Raw genomic sequence first — 20,142 nt, 5'->3', positions numbered from 1 at the left:
CCCCCTTGCGGCCGTAAGAAAATATGCACAAATTAGTCGCATCACCGCAAAAGCGTGCATTATAGGCCGGAAATTACGGTATTCTATTCAGTTATTTATGGTAGTAGTATTTTTAGGGGTGATAAAAGATTAATTTAACTTGAGTAAGTCAACCACAAAAATTGAGTGACAAACATTTTCTGCCTCAAGGCAATAATAGATATGAATAAAAGCACATTTACGCTGTTGGACAAGTGGAAAAACATGAATTTTAAGACAATTAGATGTGTAAGGTACATAAAACATCGTGCATGTGTGATCTGAAAGGTAAGTTAGTGTTTTATTTTGAAATTGACCTAAAATGCTCATCATTAGCACACTAATGCTAATGAAAGATGCTAAATTCAAGTACTCCAAAAATAAATCCACAGGTTAATTGACTCAATTCAATTGTGACAGGCCGTGACTTTCTTGGCTTATTAGTTCCGAGTCAGTTTATCTGATTTGGGTTTGGTTCTTACCGGGGGTCTCGGCGGCGGCGCCTTCCGTTTCCATGGTGATGTTCTCCGAGCTGTCCGCCGTGCCGATGGACGCTTCCGATTCAGGAGTCTCGTCGTCGGACGCCCGCGGCTCCAAAATCAACATCTCGTACGTCAGCTCCTCCCTGCAAACGGTCATTCTTACATCTTAATAACTATCTGTGGTTTACTTACTAACCCTGGGAAAAAAAAAAACCCAAAAGATAGTGCTTCATATGTGTCTTGTGTGACCCACTTTCCGGAATAAACCACATTGAACATAATACCTCTGCCTCGAAGTCCTGCATTTGGGTCCGGCCCCGTACTGGAGGTTTGTGACAATATGTGATCGATCAGGATTACCAAGTGCGGTCAAAACAAGAGCTAGTAGTATCATTTTAGTGAAACCTTACTAACAAACATATGGCTTTGAGAAGGATAAAACTAATCATCAAAAATCCATAATCAATTTTTCCATGCTCTGGCTAACTAACTACCAAATGAACTAACATACTTTTCTTTTTGGAGGCTCTCGATCTGCTCGGTGAGGATCTGCTCCTCCTGCTGCATGGCAAGCTGCTGCTGCTCGCTCAGCGCGACCTCGGAGGGTTCCTCGCCTCCCGCTCCCGCGCTCTCGCCGTCCGCCACCGGGGGCGCCGTCCTGGGGCCGTGCGGCGACTGCAGGTGGGCCCCGCTCTGCCGGACGCGGCTTTTGCTCTGAAAGTCGGCACGCGGGCAAAAAAAAAAAAAAAAACGAAACGGGGGCTTATGAATACAAACAAAAAGTGTCTTGCTCTACGTTTTATGTAAAATAGAGAGCGGTGGAAAAAGACTTTCCAAAGACACACTTTGGATGTTTAGCACATAGATAGTCGTACATAGTTGTCATCACGATAACATTGCTAACAAGCTGTGAGGAATGCTAGCTAAAGACTGGGGCACACTCGTAGAAAGGCATCGCCTTCAGTCTGCGTCGTTAGCCAGTTAGCAGAAACAGAAACGCATCAGCGCTCTCACCATGGACCTCCTGACGTGGGACAGCCGGCTCTTGGCTTTGCTCTCGGCGAACTCCAGACTATTAATGTCCTTCAGGCGCGCTTTGTACTTGCTCATCTGCTCGTTGATGATCAGCTCCACGCACCTGGGGCCCGCGAAGCACACAGCACCGTTTGATTTAAAAAAAAAAAAAAAATCTTTTTAACGGGATTGCTCCTGACTTTACATGACGGTGAAACCGCAGGGGGATGAGGATCGACCCCTGTGGGAAAACACTGGACGCCCTTCTAAAAGGGGTTTGGTAGAAGCTTGAAACAGAAGATCATAAAGCACCAACACAAACATGTTACATTCTACTGTATTCATCCATCTATCCATTTTCGTAGCCGCTTATCCTCACAAGGGTCGCCGGAGCCTATCCCAGCTGTCAACGGGCAGGAGGCGGGGTACACCCTGAACTGGTTGCCAGTCAATCGCAGGGCACGTAGAGACAGAGCAGCTGCACTCACAATCACACCTAGGGGCAATTTAGAGTGTCCAATCAATGGTGCATGTTTTGGGGATGTGGGAGGAAACCGGAGTACCCGGAGAAAACTCACGCAGGCACGGGGAGAACATGCAAACTCCACACAGGCAGGGTCTGGGATTGAACCTGGGACCTCAGAACTGCGAGGCCAACACTTTCCACCGGATCCACTGTGCCGCCATGCTACTGCATATAGTTGTTAATATATTCAACACCAACATGAGGCTAATCAAAAGAGCTAGCTGGCTTGCTAGCATAAATTAAATACTACCATAAACTGAACAGGCTGTAAAATACACACACAAGCAATTTGCACCAATGGTAGTGGAATTCAACTCAAATTTTAGTATTTATACGAGCAAAATAATACGTGCATTGCATTATATGCTAATTTTACTACAGAGATTATGGGTACAGTACAACTTCGGTTCTCAACCACAATCCGTTCCAGAGGGTAGTTCGAGAAGTAATTTGTTCGAAAACCGAATCGCTATTTCCCATTACAATTAATGGAAAAACAAATAATGCGTTCCAAGCCTAAAAAAATGTGCCTTTTTAAAGCATTGTTTAAAGATTTTCCTGATCATAAATCGCATAGTAGAAATACATATATAGTTGAAATACTTCATGTAATAAAATAAGTTAAGAAATAATGTATTCTTTGCTTAAAATGTATGCTTTAGTAGTAGAGTAGGGCCAGGCTGGGAGTGCATCGCCGTATCTGTAGCGACTCGAAGAAAAAAAAACTATGCAAAACGATCAACTATCAAATTTCTTGGGTGGGGGTTGAGTCCCCCCCCGGAAGTTCTTTTCTTTTCCCAAAGAACTCATTTAGTGTCACTTCTTCGGAACCGTGATTGGGGTTAATGAAAAAAAAAAAAAAAAAGTCAGTAAACGTAGCTCACGGGGACACGTCTGCGTACAGAGGCTGCGTTAGACACAATAACAAAGCGCGTCGTGGGTTAGCTGGTCGGGCCGCGCCCGTCACGTTATTTCCGGGTTTTGTCGCGGCCGTTCGAGTACCGATTTCCGCTCGAAAATCGATTCGTTCGAGAACCGAGTATTCACGGAAGGGAAGCGGAAACGTTTCCTTTTTACTTTGACGGTGCATTCGAGGACTGTCGCACAAAACGGGACATCTCATACGCAGATTAAAAAAAACTCACCCACTAATGAATTAAACTTTGCGACAACAGTTACAAAGATGACATTGAAAAAAAAAAAGGTTAATTTGTATGGAAAAAAATTGGGGGGAAATTATCTCAGAAGATTACATTTATAAAGCAGTCACTGCTATATTTTGTGTATACAAAGAGAATAAAAGATACAGCAAACGTGCAGAAAGTGTGACGTGGAAGCGTGAAAAGACCCCACGGCGTGATGTCGGCGAGGAGACGAGTAGTGGACCTACGCTGTGGTCTTGCTGATGTCCTGGACGCTCTGCAGCGGGTCGATGGTGTCGGGGCAGCGGAGGACGCAGGGGGCGAAGACGATGGCCAGCGCGTTGGCCGACATCCGGTTGGTGTCCTCCTGCAGCGCGATCCTGAGCCGCAAATATTTGCATCATGTATTTTTTATTACATTCACAAAGGCACTTCAGAAGAAGATTCAAATACTTTGCATTTTCGCTAATTCCCGAATTGTGAAATGTAACATTTATTAATCATATCAAGCTTACTTCAAAATTATTTACCTCACGAGTAAAGTATAGTATACATTTCATTTTTTATTTCACGCTTTTGAATGAATGAAAAACACTTCTATACATTTAATTCTGATTAAAGTTCTTTTGGTTTTTTTTCTGTTTTGGTCAGATTTGTAATTGTATTTTATTAATTTAATTTTTGTTTTATTAATTTAATTTAATTAATTACAGTCAATGACATTTTCATTCGTTTAATATGGAGGGTTGTTGATAGAGAAAATGTGAATTTATATGGGCCTTTCAAATATTAATCAATGGAAGGAAATATGAATTAAAACCTTCATTAATTGTGCATTACAATATTCACCACACCGAACCAATTTAAAGTTATGTATTTCACTAATGATTTATGCTTTGTGACTTTTTTTAATGATTAAACGGAATTATAATTAAATATAAAGGCAATTAAATCATTATGAAATTAGGAATGAGTCAAGTGTGAATGTGAAAAAAGTAATGAGAAATTCCATAATTTTAAAGTGAAGTATAATATTTAAAAAAGACGAACTTATTTAATGCTTATTCTCATTCATGACTGATTTACATGTATGCCCTTTTTCATGAGGTAATGGCGTTTTGAAATAACTGAATTTTGAATTGTTAAACATTGATTCATTTCATGGATCCTTGGGGGAGTTACATCTTTTAATTTTAATCAATTTTATGTGTTCAAGTAACGGCCTCCTTATTTCATGAAACTGCAGGGCATTAAAAAGCACCACGGAAAATATTATAGAAGGAAATCCTCTCTCGACGTCACCCATAAAGGAGAGCGATGATGACGATGAATATAATATCGCAACGGAAATATTTCAGCGACGGTCGAGCGCTGACCTGACCAGATGAAAAATGAGGCGCTCCAGCGTGCTGAGGTGCGTGCGGCTCAACTGCTCGATGACCGAGTACACGCCCAGCATGACTTCCCGCTTGTCGGCTTGACCTGAGCACAACGACAAAAACGGAACTTTTCATCATGTCTGTCAACAACAACAACAACAAAAAATAATAATAATAAGATGAGGTGCCGGGCGACTGGACGGAAAATGACGACGGGGGCCTCCCTGACGTGGCGAGCTTACTCACCCATGGCGCGCAGAAACTCCTCGTAGAGTTCAAAGGTCATGAGCGGGCTGGGCAGGTCGCGGAGCCACTGCTTGAGTACGCTGGCGATGACGTGGATGTTGTAGTCGTCCAAGCTGACGCTGCTCACTTCTGGAACGCAACAACGGGCGCGTGTGCTCGATTCCATTCACTTCAGTTAAATACAAGCCTGCATTTGACTCCCGGGAAGAAGAAGAATGCTCCGATTTGAAATCATATTTCCACGTTAAAATGAACGGAAATGACGGTTAGTGCCCCCAAAATGACCAACAAACGTTTTTTGTAACATTTTTTTCCAATAAGAAAAATAACACTGAACAGAAACATGCAGTAATAACAATGTAATAAATAGAATGTAAAGAATTAAACAGTTTATGCATCATAATTCAATGGACATTGTGGAGCTCATTCTAAATGGCACATCTTTGGCAGCAGGGGGCAGTACAACACAAACAGACGTGCCATGACTATCACAAATAAGCTGCAACAATATATAGATACACCCGTCCATCCAATTTTTCCGCCGCTTATCCTCACAAGGGTAGCGGGAGTGTGCTGGAGCCTATCCCGGCTGTCGACAGGCAGGAGGCGGGGTACACCCTGAACCGGTTGCCAGCCAATCGCAGGGCACATCGAGACAAACAGCCGCACTCACAATTCACACCTAGGGGCAATTTAGAGTGTCCAATTAATTATATAGATACATCCAACCATTTTCTTTGCCGCTTATCCTCACGAGGCTCGATAGGGAGTGCTGGGGCCTATCCCAGCTCTCAACGGGCAGGAGGTGGGCGGGGTATATAGACACATCCATCCATCCATTTTCTTTATATATTTATATAAATATAAATATATACAGTATACTTTATATATATATTTTTTAACAGAGGATACAGAATGCACACATGTACGCTCTGTCTGCACGCTTGGCTTCGTTCAAATATTAATTCTTGAAATGTTTCGTAATTACTGCAACATCGATGCCCGTTTCGTTAGTCCGTTGATGATGTTTTGCCTTGCGTGCTATCGTCGGCCTTACAGAAGTTCCCAGGAAAGCTGATGTCAATCGGTTCATACGTAAAGTGCAGTAATACTTTCTTTTATACTGCATCATCCACACTGCCACTTGCCGTGACGTTTGCTGCCACCGAAGCTGGCGTTTGTCACCCAAATATTGGCCGCAACCCACGGCATAAAATTCCATCAGCGTGAACGACGCTGGAAAAAGTTTCATATCGGCGGACGTTGACCGAAAAGAATTCGCGAGGAACATTTGAACGATGACGCCGGCGGTTCGGAACTGACCGGTGTCCAGCCCTTGACGCAGTTCCTTGATCTTATTGGTGGAGCCCGACTTCCTGTAGATGCCCTCCGTGTAGAGGCCGTGCATCTCGATGTAGTTGATGAGCTTCTCCACCAGTTGGGGGACGTTGCGCTCCTCGCTGGTCAGCCTCGAGAGCTCCACGCCGAACTGGCGTGGCGACAGCTCCGGATCGTACTTGGTGACGTAAACAAGACTCCCGTTAAAATAAAAATGAAAAAACAAGGCTGGGGAATGATTGGCGACTACCTTTTTACTGCACTTGCTGGCCATCTTGGAGCAGCACTTCCTGTGGCAGGCGTAGCGACAGACTGCAACACGCCAAGCACAACGACAACGATCGGCAGTCAGTCTGTGAGCGCGGTGAAAGCATCCGACTGGTTTGAACGTCAAATCAAACTCTCCGAAGTGATAACCCAATAGAAGGAAGCGGGGGGGGAATCCAATTTTTCTCCCCCCTCGGAGGAAAAAGAAAGGAAGTGTAGAATAAGTGAGTTAGCGGGAAACACGAGGCCCGGCCGGCTTTGGTGCGCTTCTCCAAAGTCACGTGAGACTTTGGGCAAACCTCGCGAGAGTTGAGCTCGACGGGTTTCGGAACTTTTGGATGGCGCTCACGTTTGCAGACGCAGGCTCGGTCCATCATCCAGATGAGGGAGGAGCAGTACTCGCAGTACGTGGGGATGCTGTACTGCGTGGATTTGAAGATGTGGCCGTTGTGCTCCTCCACCTGCAGGGAGGGGTGATAAAACAAAAAAAAAAAACACGTCAGACGCGCATGGATTATAATAATCATACGCTCAAACGCTGTTTTTTGAACTTACGACGTCAGTGTCCTTCTTGCGGGACTTTTTGCGTTCTCGTTTGGCAGCCTGGAAAAAACAGGTGGGGCGGGGGGGGGAATATTCATCGGAATTAAATTCAACCTTAAAAGAAGGAAAATTAGACTACGATAGCAAGAAAAAGAAATGTAGATACGGTGAATACTCGGTTCTCGAACGGCCCCCTTGTCGAACAAATCGGATTTCAAATGAAAATTTCGAGATTTATTTTGCTTCTGATTTCGAACGGAAATCCAGTACGCGAACGCCCCCGAAAAAAGCCGGAAATAACATAACGTGCTTTGTTATTGCGCATAAGGCAGACGCGTTCCGACAGCTACATTTATTTTTATTCCTTTTGAGGACTACGAACCCCCAATCGTGGCTCCAAAGAAGTGACGGTAGATCAGTTCTTTGGGAAAAGAAAAGAACTTCCAGGGGGGCGAGTCACCCCCACCAAAGAGATTTGATTGTTGATAGTTTTGCATTGCTTTTTCCTTGTGAACCTTAATAATTGCTCTGTTACGTTAGCATTTCTGCATTTTTGTTTTGTTTCAAAGATTTTGTTAACTTGGGTTACGAATTAATGTTTTTCTGTTACTTTTTTGTAAAAATTAAAAAAAAAATTATTTGCTCCCACCCCTCATTATTGCTTGTTTAAAGTTATTCTGCACTTTTGTTCATAAAAAAAAAAAATTACAAGTCTGGGGGCCGAGTCGCTACAGATTCGGCAATGCACTCCGAGCCTAGCCGACTCAACTACTAAGGGAAACGTTTTAAGCAAAAAGTAAATATATTTCTTAAATTATTTCATGATATAAAGTATTTACCGTAATTTCCGGCCTGTAAGCCCCGACTTTTTTTCCACACGCTTTCAACCCTGCGGCTTGTGCGTGCATTTCTTCTAACGGCCGCAAGGGGGCACTCGAGCGGAAAAATGTAAGAGACCGGTGGAATATATGTGCCAAGGAAGTGACTTTTACCAGTATGTTTGTTTTTTAACCGGCCCTGTTAGCGCTGCAATAGAATTAGCACTGTGCTCACGTGTTGCCGCTGTTACTGCTGTGTCCCAGTGCTTTTTACCCGTATGTTTTTTTTTTAACAGGCCCTGTTAGCGCCGCGCTAGCGTGTTGCTGCTGTGTTACTGCCACGTCTCAGTGATTTATTCATTTTAAAACGGTCCTGTTAGTGCTGTGCTACTGTGTTGCTGCTGTGTAGCTGCTGCGGCTGTTTTTTTGTGTTTTTTTTTTAACAGCCCTGTTTGTGCTACCGTGTTGTTGCTACGTTAAGCTAAGCTAAGGTATTAAAACTCTTTCTGTGGCCAGTCTTTCTTTGTAAATATCTCATGTTTCAATGTGGGGACTTGCGTGTTTTACACACGTGCGGCTTATGTATCTACCAAATGGTATTTCCTTTACAAATGTACTGGGTGAGGCTTAAAATCAGGTGCGCTCTGTAGGCAGGAAATTATGGTAAACTAAACATGTATTTCTACTATGCAGTTAATTATCAGGAAAAGCTAAAAAAAATGCTTTAAAAAGCCCATTTTTCGGGTTGGAACGCATTATTTCTTTTTCCATTAATTGTAATGGGAAACATCGATTCAGATTTTGAACAAATCACTTCTCAAACGGCCTTCTGGAACGGATTGTGGTCAAGAACCGAGGGTGTACTGTAGTTGAAAGCGGCTCATGAGAAATTGAAACAAAATATTACAGACTTGTCATTGGACTCTTCCCTTAGTTTGACGGCTATATAAACATGTTGGGTATAGTTGCAAATAAAAATATTAAAGGCCAAAATATACCAAATATTTAGAGGGGTGGCATCAATAACAGACACGGTTGACATTATTCCTCGGATGTATGGTTTGAGTCCGCTCATCCGTTGAGCTCCTCCTTACCCTGCCGATGGTCCCCTCCGTGGGCTTGTACTCGGTCATGAACTCGTCCAGGAAGACCTTGAAGGTGTTGACCCACACCTTGACCGGCGACTCGCACCAGTCGCGCTGCTCCAGCCGCATGGTCTTCTCCAGGATGTGCTCGAACAGGGCGTACAGGTCCTTGTAACGGATGCTCTTACCGTCGTCCATCTGACAGGTGATATGGAATAATGAGTCCTCTGCTTTTTTTCCCCCTACATCATATTTCCTTATTCTTGCAAACAATGTTAAAAAAAAACACCAAAACAGAGTAAGAAGAGTTAGATGATGTCCACTGTTATTATTTCCGACTTTAGTCTTTCCACTGTATTGTGGGTTCGTTGGTGTGCTGACACTAATTATGTCCTAAAAGTGTGTTTGGTTATCGTGGCTTTTTGCTATTGGACATTCACATTACTGATTATTGACTCATTTGATCTGTTCATGCCCTCCATGCGCATCGAATCATTATTAAAGTACCGTCATTTCTCGAGTATAATGCGTCCCGAAGAATAATGCGCGCCCCCAAAGTTGCCCTATAAAATCAGGAAAACCCTTCTACCCATGTACAATGCGCACCACCAATTTGCCGCTATCCATATGCTCAGAATATGAGAAATGATCTGTATTTATATTTTGTTAGGTCTGTATTGTTTTTCAAAAAACTGTCCGTACAACAATCATTAATAATAATCGTTGCGCACGTGCTGATATAGCCGTTATATAATCTCGGGACAGGCTACAGGACACGCTTGTCCTGGTCCCTGCAATTGTCAGAACAGAATCCCTAAACCGACTAAAATAATTGCTCAATGATGGCGGAACATTTTATTAATACTGTTGATAACACATCTTAAAAATAGAAACTATTTAACAATGTTTAACTTTTTGTGTCCATGTCGCTCGTACTGCGTAGTTTGCGCTCACGTTCTTTTGATACCCAGCTGAAGTCATTGACCTATCCTAGTTTCGGACAGCCGCGCAACTTCCGGGCTGGCGGTGGCGTCGACACGAGTGATGACACATTTCTTTAAAAAGCCGCAGCGCAACGAGCCGTTGGAGTCGCCTTTTTTTCTTTTTCTTTGTTTAAGTTCAAACGACCTCACGGGCAGTCGTTTCCGATCTTTGGTGCGGTAGCTACAAGCATGCTACGCTAACGATCGTAAAAATGTGAGCTCTGAGAGCACGTTACCGTAATATAAATGTGTAACACAAGACATCGAATATCATATTGAAATGTAGATGTATGCATTTTTTTTTTTTTCACCACTGGATGTACCTGTATACAACTCCACAATGCGATTGTATTTTTTTATTTTTCATCCATACCTAAATTTATTGCGCTCTATTAACGTTTTGAAAATATTTTGGGAAAAATGTGCGCGTTATTGTCGAGAAATTATGGTATTTCCTATATTTAGGTTCATCTGTAAAAAAAGGCATAATACCATAGGTGGCAATAATGTTAAATATATAAAATGAAATCTACCCTTTAGGAATAAAAAGCACAATTTTGGTGGAAAGTTAATAGTGTTGCTCATTAGTATTTGGAGAGTTTCATATTTTTATGTATTGTTACTTGGCGTGAAATTTTTGAGAAGGACTCTCTTGGCCTTCGGGGACTCACAGCCAGGGCGGTGGAGTACGAGTTGAAGATGTTGATGCGGAACTCCTTCAGGGCTTTCTTGAAGACCACATCCACCATGGTGTCCTTCTTGCCGTTTTCGCTCTCCAGGTCAGCGATCTGACGGAGCGAACGCCAAAGACAAAAAAAAAAAAAACACTCGAGTACTTTGGCGGTAATGCAAGGATGGGTTTTGAGACCGTTCTAACGTGTGCTACCGAGTGGCGTTTTTTTTTTTTTTTTAGTCGGGACCTTTTTCAGGAGGAAGTCGTTCATGGTGCGATAGTCGTGGGCCGAGCTGAGGATGTGCAGCGCGTCGTTCTGCCACTGGGCGGGCTCCAGGGCCACGCTGCTGATCTTGACGCTGCGGCGCCGCTTCATCTTGGGGGACGGCTCCTTGTTCTCCTTGCTGTCGCGCACCCCCCGCGGGGGGGCGGCCTCCAGATCGGGACTGCCAGGCGGGGACGGGCCCTCTGGTGGACGGACACGCGGGGAAACGCAAGTCTTAGTGGTCCGCGGGAAAATATAGCCGTCAATGAGTATATCGCTGACCTGAAAAATAAGCCACTTTAAATCTTTTAGAGGTCCTTGAGAGGTGTATGACGGGGTGCTTGGAATAAAAATATTGTGGCGCATTGAGACGAGTTTAATTGAATTCAATTTCGACATAACTCAAAACACTCATGTCCCAAATCATCTCTTGCCATTGAAACAAATGGAAATGCCAGTAATGTGTTCCAGGATCCGAAAAGCTTTTTTTTTTTTTGTTCTGTTGTGTCCTTCCATCCATCCAACCATTTTCTTTGCCACTTATCCTCACAAGGGTCGCGAGGAGTGCAGGCGCCTTTCCCAGCTGTCAACGGGCAGGAGGCGGGGTACACCCTGAATTGGTTGGCAGCCAATCGCAGGGCACATAGAGACAAACAGTTGCACTCACAATCACACCTAGGGACAATTCAGTGTCCAATTAATGTTGCATGATTTTGGGATGTGGGAGGAAACCGGAGTGCCTGAAGAAAACACACACGAGCACGGGGAGAACATCCAAACTCCAGACAGGCAGGTCCGGGATCAAACCCGGGACCTCAGAACTGTGAAGCCAACGTTTTCCAGCTGATCCACCGTGCCGCCCTCTGTTCTATTGTATGCTATATATAAATATACATTATTGACTTCATTCAAAGTAATGCAGAGAATTAAACTGTTTTGCCACATTATGGTAAAGGATAAAGAATAAATACAGGTGGGTATTGTTAAATTGTCTGTGTACGTGTGTTGTTCCACTCTTTGTGGTTAAGAATCTCATGAAAACAACAATCATCCTGGTCACTTGTATCGGTGGAGTCAAATGCATTCAAACAGTTCGTTTCTTCCTGCCCTTGAAACTGTTTAAACATATATTATTAATGACAATATAAACATAAATCTCTCACCAAGCGTCTCTGCAGGACCGTCGCTCCTGCCGGCCGGTTTCTCCCTGGACATTTTCTTCCCGCTGTGTTTGTTTTTACTCCAGAATCGCATCTTCCCTCTCATCCGGCTGCCATGAACAATAAATTTTTTTTTTTTTTTTTCCGGTTATGTCTGAAATTTCTCACATTTTCAAAACCATTTCAGATGTTAAAAGTCAGGATGAGAGTACCCCGTTTTAGATTTTGAAGTACAGTAGTACCTCGGTTTTCGAACGTCTCTGTTTTCGTACAAATCGGTTTTCGAACGAAAATTTGGAGATATTTTTGCTTTGGTTTTTGAACTAAAATTGGTATTCCATCGCCCCGACCAGCTGACCCACGACGATTTGTTATTGTGTTTTCAAACGCACCCCTGAAAAAAAACAAACAAACAACGTAACGCGCGTGACTGCGTGCGACGCAACTAGTTCCCCCTCATTATTGCTTGTTTAAAGTTATTCTGCACTTTTGTTAATATAAAAAAAGGTTTACAAGGCTGGGGGCCGAGTCACTACAGATACGCATACTCTACTGCTAAAGCATACATTTTAAGCAAAAAAATAAATATATTTCTTAAATTATTTAATTATATAAAGTATTTAAACTATACATGTATTTCTACTATGCAGTATATTATCAGGAAAAGCTAAAAAAAAATACTGTCTTTTAGGCTTGGAACGCATTATTTCATTTTCCATTCATTGCAATGGGAAAACACGCTTCAGTTTTTGAACATTTCGGTTTTCAACTGGCCTTCTGGAACGGATTGTGTTCGAGAACCGAGGCGCCGCTGTAGTACCGAATGCTGAGTCTGATACAGTATTTGCAATCACAGATGTCGTTCTACCTTCCATCCTGACTGGAGGTTTTCCTCAGCACCTCTACTTTGCCCAAGTCTCCCGATGACATGGTTTTATGGATCTTCTTGGGATCTTTGTGGGACTCCTGAAGGAAATAACAACGGGCGCCAGTGAGAGAGTAGAACGACGATGAAGTCGTTATCTAATGTTGCAGACGTCAATGAAGAAACCACGATAACGTTTGTTCCTACAGTGCATCCTCGAACTGCAGTCGGCGTACCTCACCCACAACAAAAGTTTGGGATGTTGGACTCAGGGGTGAAATTTCAGGATGAAGCTAAAATGCATTCTGAAATTTCCCCCGAAAGCCGAACATCCCACGCTTCTTGTGAGAAGTGTTCATGTTCTCTTTTCATGCTGTACCGAACGTTCATTAGTAACGAGGAAGAGAAGGAGCGCAGGAAGTGATGCTCCGGGGGCTTGAGCGTCATTAGTTAAAAGTTTTGAACCATTCCGGCATGCAGCAGCCCATATTCCCGTCTCGGACGTGCAGCAGCTGGCGGCGTTCGTCGTTGCGGCTACGCTCCGTTTCTAAGCATACAGAAACTTGTTGATTTTTTTGAGCTACAGTGAGAGGTCGTGATGTTAAAAGGCTCCTCCCGGAGAAGTCGGCGGAAGTGGCGAGAAAACGGAGGAGGTCGGGGGTCGGGGGCCACGCCGATTACCATCTCGGAGTCACTGTGACAGTCGGCCTTGGGGCGGGCGCGCGGGGGGCACAGGGTGGGGGGCAGCGTGCGGGAGTGGGCGGGGACGTAGTACTCGTCGTCGTCGTCTGACTGCGTCGCCCCCTCCGAGTTACAGCGGGTGAGGAAGTCGGAGCGCGTCCGGGACATGCGCGGTTTCTTTTTGGGGCCCGGGCGGCCCACCTGCTGCCGGGCGACCAAAGGAACGTCAAAACCTGCTCACCTCAGCTCATTTCCACAATAAATTGAAGCCTTTGATCATTTACTGGCAGTCAAAAATAGCATCACGTACAACAAAGACTGCAGTAATAATAGAAATGAAAAAAGGGACTGGGGGAGGGGGGGGGGCCTTAAAATTAGACCATAAACGCGCTGGTCGCCCAGCCGCTGTGTGTTAAGCGTGTAATCGAGTGTGTATCCACCTCTCTGCTTCTGGAATCATCTCTGAACATGGACAAAGACCTTTCCTGGTTGACCAGATCCTTATCTGACCTGCAAGGAATACTTACAGTTAAACATATTGGAAAACCTTTTTTTTTTTTTTTCAATAATATTTGTGAACAATAAGCAGCAGAAGGTGGAAGAAAAACAATTGACGATGGCGGTTGGTCGCTAGTAGTCGCTTTTAAAGGGACAGCATGAGAACCGAATCATAATTATTGTGGAAGGCATTTATTTTCTCAGGGTTCAGGATAGAAAGTATTTGCTTGGCTTGTCTTTGGTGTAATTTAGCAAAATATAACCGCTGGCCTGCTAGTAGACAACAATGTGCTACTTCATTATTTCGTGTATCGATGCACAATCAAGTTGGAACAGGAAGGGCCCATCTCCAAAATATTCGCCAAAGTAACTCTGCTTCAGCATACCAAAGGATTTGGGTTGCGTGCTCCAAAGTTTGTGGCAACAATTTGGGGATGGCCCTGTCCTGTTCCAAAGTGACGACAACCAGAAAGACAGATGAGAGAGTTTAGTGGCGAAGGTGTCTGGTGTTCTATGTGGCAGAAGAGTCTCCGCTAGGATGAAGGGCAAAGTCTATAAAACAGTGGTGAGGCCGGCCATGATGGACGGATTAGAGACGGTGGCACTGAAGAAACAACAGGAAGCAGACCTGGAGGTGGCAAAAATGAAGATGTTGAGGTTCTTGCTCGGAGTGAGCCGGTTGGATAGGATTAGAAAAGAGCTCGTTAGAGGGACGGCCAGAGTTGGATGTTTTGGAGACAAGATTCGAGAGAGCAGACTTCGATGGTTTGGGCATGTCCAGAGGCGAGAGCGTGAGGAAATTGGTAGGAGGGGTGGTAAGGATGGAGCTACCAGGGAAAAGAGCGAGAGGGAGACCAAAGAAAACGTTGATGGATGGATGTTGTGAGGGAGGACATGAGGACAGTTGGGTGTTAGAGAGGAAGATGGACGGGATAGGCTTAGATGGAAAAAGATGACACGCTCTGGCGACCCCTAATGGGATACGCCCAAAGGAAAAGAAGAAGAAGAGAAACTGGACTGCTTTGCAGGTCAGACTAATGACCTCAGTCCTAAACCTTGTGGAACGCCTTCCCCGAAGACTTGAGGCTGTTACCACTCCAAATGGTGCACCGACATCATATTCAACCCGATTAACAGAGCGTGGGATGTCACTTAAGTTCATTTACAGAGTCCAGGTGAGAAACCTGCTTGAAAAGTATCTGCACCATTTGCACAATTGACACTGTTCCAGATGATCGCGCTACGAGTCGCTTTAAAGTGGATGAATTTCACTGGATTATACTACTCGATTAGTCATTTCAAACTTCTCTAAATTGATAGAGAAAATCTTTTGGATAATTGTCAAAAAAAAAAAATTAGCAGTATTACCAAATTACTGGTAACCTTTTATATCTTAGCAACTACACGCAACTGTGTTATTACATTTTTATGTCTCAAAATTATTCACCGTCAGAGAGGCTCAAACTACCGGAGACAAATTCCTTGTGTGTTTTTGACCCACTGAACAAATAAAGATGATTCTGATTCGGAGATACACTTTTGCCAATAACGTAGAAGAATTTGTTCACTGGCGGTGCCATCGGCAATTGTTCAATCTCTTGCCAAGTGGAAGTACCGGTGAGAGCAAACGCGGTCTTGTCATGGTTTGGACTTACTTCGAGAAAGGCAGCTTGCGTCTGGGTGGCAAGAACGCAGTGCCAGCGGGCTTCTCCGTCATGTTGACGATCACAGTCTGCGCCGAGGTCTTCCTCTGGGCCTTGGGCGGCTTGGTCTCAAGGGCCTGGCTGGGAGCTCCCTGGCCAGGTGGGACAGTCTTCTTCTCCTGCTGACCCGATGGAATAGGAGGACCGCCGGGTTTGGGCTCCAGGGTGACCTTAATGTCGACTTCTGAAGAGCAAAGGCCGGGTGCTTCTGGACTTGCTGCATGAGTGGTTGAAGATGGAACCAAAGAAGGAACCCCTTCTGCAAGGGTGGACTGTGTAGTCCTTTCATGTAGTGGTTCAACCGTAGATCCTACATCTAAATCTGATACATGCATCCGTTGGGAACTGGACGGTGCTTCTCTTTGTTGAGAAATTATTTCTGGAGTTTGGGGTACCGGCAGCCGCTCGTCTAGAGGGCTCTCCTTTTGCATGCTGATCAAAACCACAACGGGCCTTCGAGAGGTGGACTCCCGTCTGTCTTTGTAAGATTTGCTGGGGCTCTCACATTTTGGTTCTCGAACTGGACTTTGGTCAGAAGAGATATAAAAAGTTGCCCTTGGACCCTCAGTCCTGAGAGGTGACTTCATCTCGGGTTTTTCGTTGTGGTTTGAATCTCTCAGCGGGTCTTTAGCGTGACCGTCTGTATTCGTAGACACCTGAGGAGCTGTCGACTGGGATCCAAAGTCTCCCGAACCTTCGGCCTCCGTGTCCTCGGCCGTGAACATTTCAATGCTGTCAAGGGACCCCAGAGGTGAAAGTCTGTGGTGGTCTTCTGCTGGACAGGCGCTGTCCTCTGGATCCAGCTCTCCTTGAGGTGGCGTTCCAACGCTACTGGTCCGAACCTTGAGAAGCTCCAAGCTGAACTGGGCATGCTCCAGTTCTCTCATCCGCCTGCTCTCTCTCTTGGATCGAGTCTTGTGGGTTGCCTCGTCCGCACTGCGACTTCGATCCGGGTCCTTCTCTGCGAGTGAAAAGTCTTCCGTCGGTTCTCCAGAGAGGTTCTGTCCTGATGACGAGACGAGGTCATCAATGGGTCCTTGAACGGATTGGGTGGGTGGTTGCCTTTCATGCAGCTGCTGGAGCTCTCGGAACCTAAAGATTCGGAAGGTTCGCACTTGTAAAAACTGCCACAACCTTGATTACACATGCAAACATCTAAAAGCTGACATGTCAACGTGATGCTAAATCCTCTCTCTTTTAATAGTGTTTTGAGAAGATTTTTAATCGACAATTACGACTTTTCAGGGGCGCTGCCATTTTCGCGAATCACATGACCGACGTGGGCGGACGTGGCGTGTTAGGTGCTGTTCCAAACGCTCGATTACATGGGACACCATTTATGCCCAGTTATCCTCATCTGATAAAGAAATAGCAGTATTGGTTGATCGGAAAGACAGAGGAATATTTCCATACAGATTTGAACCTGTGGCTGTAATTGGTGAATATTCGGATGGTTCTCCGGGTGGAATGACGCGGAGTCTGACGAGCGAGCTCTGGCGGCGGGCCGCAAGCCGAGCTATCAGGTGACGGAGGCCTTAAGACTAGCTTCGGCGTCCGGGGCTAACGGCCTCCGGTGCCTGGAAGCTCGGCTCGTGGCCCGGCGCCGCCCGCTTCATTAGCCCCGGACGCTGAAGCTAGGCTAAAGGCCTCAGTCACCACCGAAGCTCGGTTAAAGGCCTCCGCCACCTGATAGCTCGGCTCGCGGCCCGCCGCCGGAGCTTGTGGCCCGCCTTCGGTGGCGAAAGGCCTCTGCCGGCGCCACTGGAATAAGATGAATATCTAAAATTTCTATGACACAGAACAAAAAACCATGACAGACTAGGTAATCTTAATTTTAGTCAATCGGGACTAAGGGATGGATTCAAAAACAAGGTGAGTGAGTCACAGAGCCAGAGTATTTAAAGCAAACTTCTCATTTTTGCGATTTGAGTTGTTTTGTCATCTCGGAAATTACTTGGGTTGTTCCAAGTTTTGAATAAACATCCACTGATCAGCTCAATATTTTGTCTTTCGTTTTCTTTCCTTCAGGCCATTCAAGACGTCGCCTATTTTTGCCTCCCGAAAACTTTTCCGCACTATCAGGAGCACCTTCAATGAATGGCACATTTTAAAACTTTTTTTCATATATAAGGCGCACTGCATTATAAGGCGCATAGAATAGATGCTACAGTAGAGGCTGGGGTTACGTTATGCATCCATTAGATAGAGCTGCGCTAGAGGCTCAATATTGATCCAATTATAAGGCGCACCGGATTATAAGGCACACCATCGGCTTTTGAGGAAATTAAAGGCTTTTAGGTGCGCATTATAGTGCGGAAAATATCGTATTTCATTCACTCAAGACCATCGCCGGCCCATTTTCCGCAAAAGAGAACTGTCCGAGGTTCTGAACGGGCTGAGACCTGAACTGCGGCCATCTTCTGATCCAAGGCCACAGATCGAGACACATTCCCGTGATTGGGATTTTAGCAAAAGATTGCAATTTTAGCATGAGCAACCATGAGCAACACACCCACAAACAGCAAACGCAATTTAGCGCCCCCTATCTGTGTTAGGAATAAATCAGATTCAGCTGCTATCGGGCAATTCTATGTACCTGCGCCGGGCCAGGTAACCCCTTCCCATCGCTTGCAGCTGCGTCACAGTCCTGCACATCTCACAGTAGCGCCTCCTCTCCGCGAATCCCCTCCAGGCCGCCTGCAGCGTGACGGCCGCCGCGGTCCTCCGACGCCTGCGCCGCCTCCAGCCCCTCTGGATCGCCTCGGCCGAGTGCCGCCACCGGAGGAACGTCCGGCGCTGCCTGCAGCGCCTCCAGGCCGCCTGGAGGCACACGACGGCGTCCTCCTCCAGCCTCAGCTCCATGGCGGAATCTCGGAGAAGGCAGCATCGCCACCATCGCTGCAGACCAGATGAAGAAAATGTGGCGAAAGGTTCCGAGTTTTGAGGTCAACGCGGTTTACGCTATTCGCTAGCTGTTATTAATAATTTGTGGATCATGCCACGGTTTTGCCAACTCCGCTAAAAACATGCTACCCGTGGAAAAAAGTTCACCTGAAGGACACACGCAGCCAGCCTCATCCTGACAAAGTTCTTCCTCTCCAGGACCGCCCGGAAGCGGCGCTGCAGTGTGACGATGCGCCGCAGAACTTCCTGGTGGAGGAGGGTCTGAAGGCGCTGACGCTCCACCTCGCGCAGGAACACCTGAAGCAGAAAAGTTGGGTCACTCACGCGACAAGATGACACGAGGAGGATTTCGCGGGCGCGCTTACCGTTGTGTTGCCCACTTGGTAGCCGGCGGGCATCAGGTGGATCTGCCTGAAGAACTCCCGGATGCCGGACTTGGTCGCACTCGTGCCTCGAGGCAGCAGCACATGGAAGTGACGGACAAAATCCTAGAAAGGAAATCACGTCGACGGTTACCAGACGCTCGTTGCCGATGGGTGCTCACGGCTCTTAATTTTAAACTTTAAACTTGAACGAAATGAAATGACATTTAACGAATGAGCATGATTATAGTATGTCACGACGAACATTTTTCGATCTAGACATTTTTATTCCTCATCCCATTCTTCTTTCACTTCGTGGTGTATCCGAAGCTTACCCGTACGTCATATTTTGTCCAATAAATTGACCGTTTGGTAATCTTTACCTGGAAGGTGTACTTGACGCTGTACCCCGACTGCCGGATCCGGACAGTTTCCAGCATCCCGGTGTACTGCAGCTGTCTGAGCACCAAGCTGTCGTTAAATCGTAACGGTAGCTGACAAAAGCGAGAAATATTAGTTTAGTAGCAATTTAAGAGAAAAGCGAACAAAATGATGTTACATTAATTTTTTTTTTGTTTTTTACCTTTTCAGCATTGGAGCGGATGCACTTGACAAAGTACGGCTCTGACTGGTTGAGAGTCTCCATCAGCTTATTCAGGGAGGCCTGCACGCAAAAACACAATCTTGTCACATTCAATCAAACCAATTCAGTTCAATTTTGCGTCACATAAAAAAAAAAACCATATTTGATATGCATATGTACTTAATTTTAGCATTACTCTGATTGGAGTTACGATTAACTACAGTTAACCGTTATTGTGACTTTTTTGCTAACGGTTGCTTACTGGCTATGTTAGTTGCAAAGCTAACTAGTATCGATCAAACTCAAGTTATAGATTGAAAAAAAAATAAGAATATTAATAACTGGTGATGCAGTGGTTTGTGTGAAATACACGATTGTGGCTGGAAACATTGAAAACGTGGACAAAAAGAAGAGAGGGCAAGCTTGATGATGTCATTTCTGCTGAGTCAAGTAGCTCACAATTTTTACCTCTTCCTCGAGATAAATGATTCCCAACCGGAAATGATTACCATAATTTCCGGCCTATAAGCCGCGACTTTTTTCCCCACACGCTTTCGACCCTGCGGTTTATGCGGTGATGCAGCTAATTTGTGCATTCTTTTCTAAA

At 45.2% G+C, this 20,142-nt stretch overlaps 1 protein-coding gene across 12 annotated transcripts in view; it reads right to left on the bottom strand.

Annotated features, from left to right (window-relative positions):
* The window catches only part of LOC133502492 (unconventional myosin-IXAa-like), a 122,661-nt gene that overhangs the window by 3,170 nt on the left and 99,349 nt on the right, over positions 1-20,142 (bottom strand). For 7 of the 12 annotated variants that reach the window (XM_061823340.1, XM_061823336.1, XM_061823337.1 and 4 more), the window contains 23 exons: positions 19,536-19,616; positions 19,336-19,446; positions 18,956-19,078; positions 18,738-18,887; positions 18,283-18,584; positions 15,639-16,778; positions 13,926-13,995; positions 13,486-13,689; positions 12,808-12,905; positions 11,943-12,049; positions 10,762-10,982; positions 10,513-10,629; positions 8,868-9,056; positions 6,968-7,015; positions 6,762-6,873; positions 6,396-6,457; positions 6,131-6,323; positions 4,808-4,936; positions 4,559-4,664; positions 3,431-3,562; positions 1,515-1,638; positions 1,012-1,214; positions 501-643 (listed from right to left, as the gene is read on the bottom strand). In XM_061823340.1, the coding sequence (XP_061679324.1) occupies positions 501-643; positions 1,012-1,214; positions 1,515-1,638; positions 3,431-3,562; positions 4,559-4,664; positions 4,808-4,936; positions 6,131-6,323; positions 6,396-6,457; positions 6,762-6,873; positions 6,968-7,015; positions 8,868-9,056; positions 10,513-10,629; positions 10,762-10,982; positions 11,943-12,049; positions 12,808-12,905; positions 13,486-13,689; positions 13,926-13,995; positions 15,639-16,778; positions 18,283-18,584; positions 18,738-18,887; positions 18,956-19,078; positions 19,336-19,446; positions 19,536-19,616 (4,165 nt within the window). The remainder of the gene's footprint in view (positions 1-500; positions 644-1,011; positions 1,215-1,514; positions 1,639-3,430; positions 3,563-4,558; positions 4,665-4,807; positions 4,937-6,130; positions 6,324-6,395; positions 6,458-6,761; positions 6,874-6,967; positions 7,016-8,867; positions 9,057-10,512; positions 10,630-10,761; positions 10,983-11,942; positions 12,050-12,807; positions 12,906-13,485; positions 13,690-13,925; positions 13,996-15,638; positions 16,779-18,282; positions 18,585-18,737; positions 18,888-18,955; positions 19,079-19,335; positions 19,447-19,535; positions 19,617-20,142) is intronic. The other 5 variants (XM_061823339.1, XM_061823347.1, XM_061823346.1 and 2 more) reach the window with 3 other exon arrangements.

Source organism: Syngnathoides biaculeatus, chromosome 6 (assembly GCF_019802595.1).
Source record: "Syngnathoides biaculeatus isolate LvHL_M chromosome 6, ASM1980259v1, whole genome shotgun sequence".
Lineage (NCBI taxonomy): Eukaryota > Metazoa > Chordata > Actinopteri > Syngnathiformes > Syngnathidae > Syngnathoides > Syngnathoides biaculeatus.
This window is presented reverse-complemented; position numbering and strand designations above follow the sequence as displayed.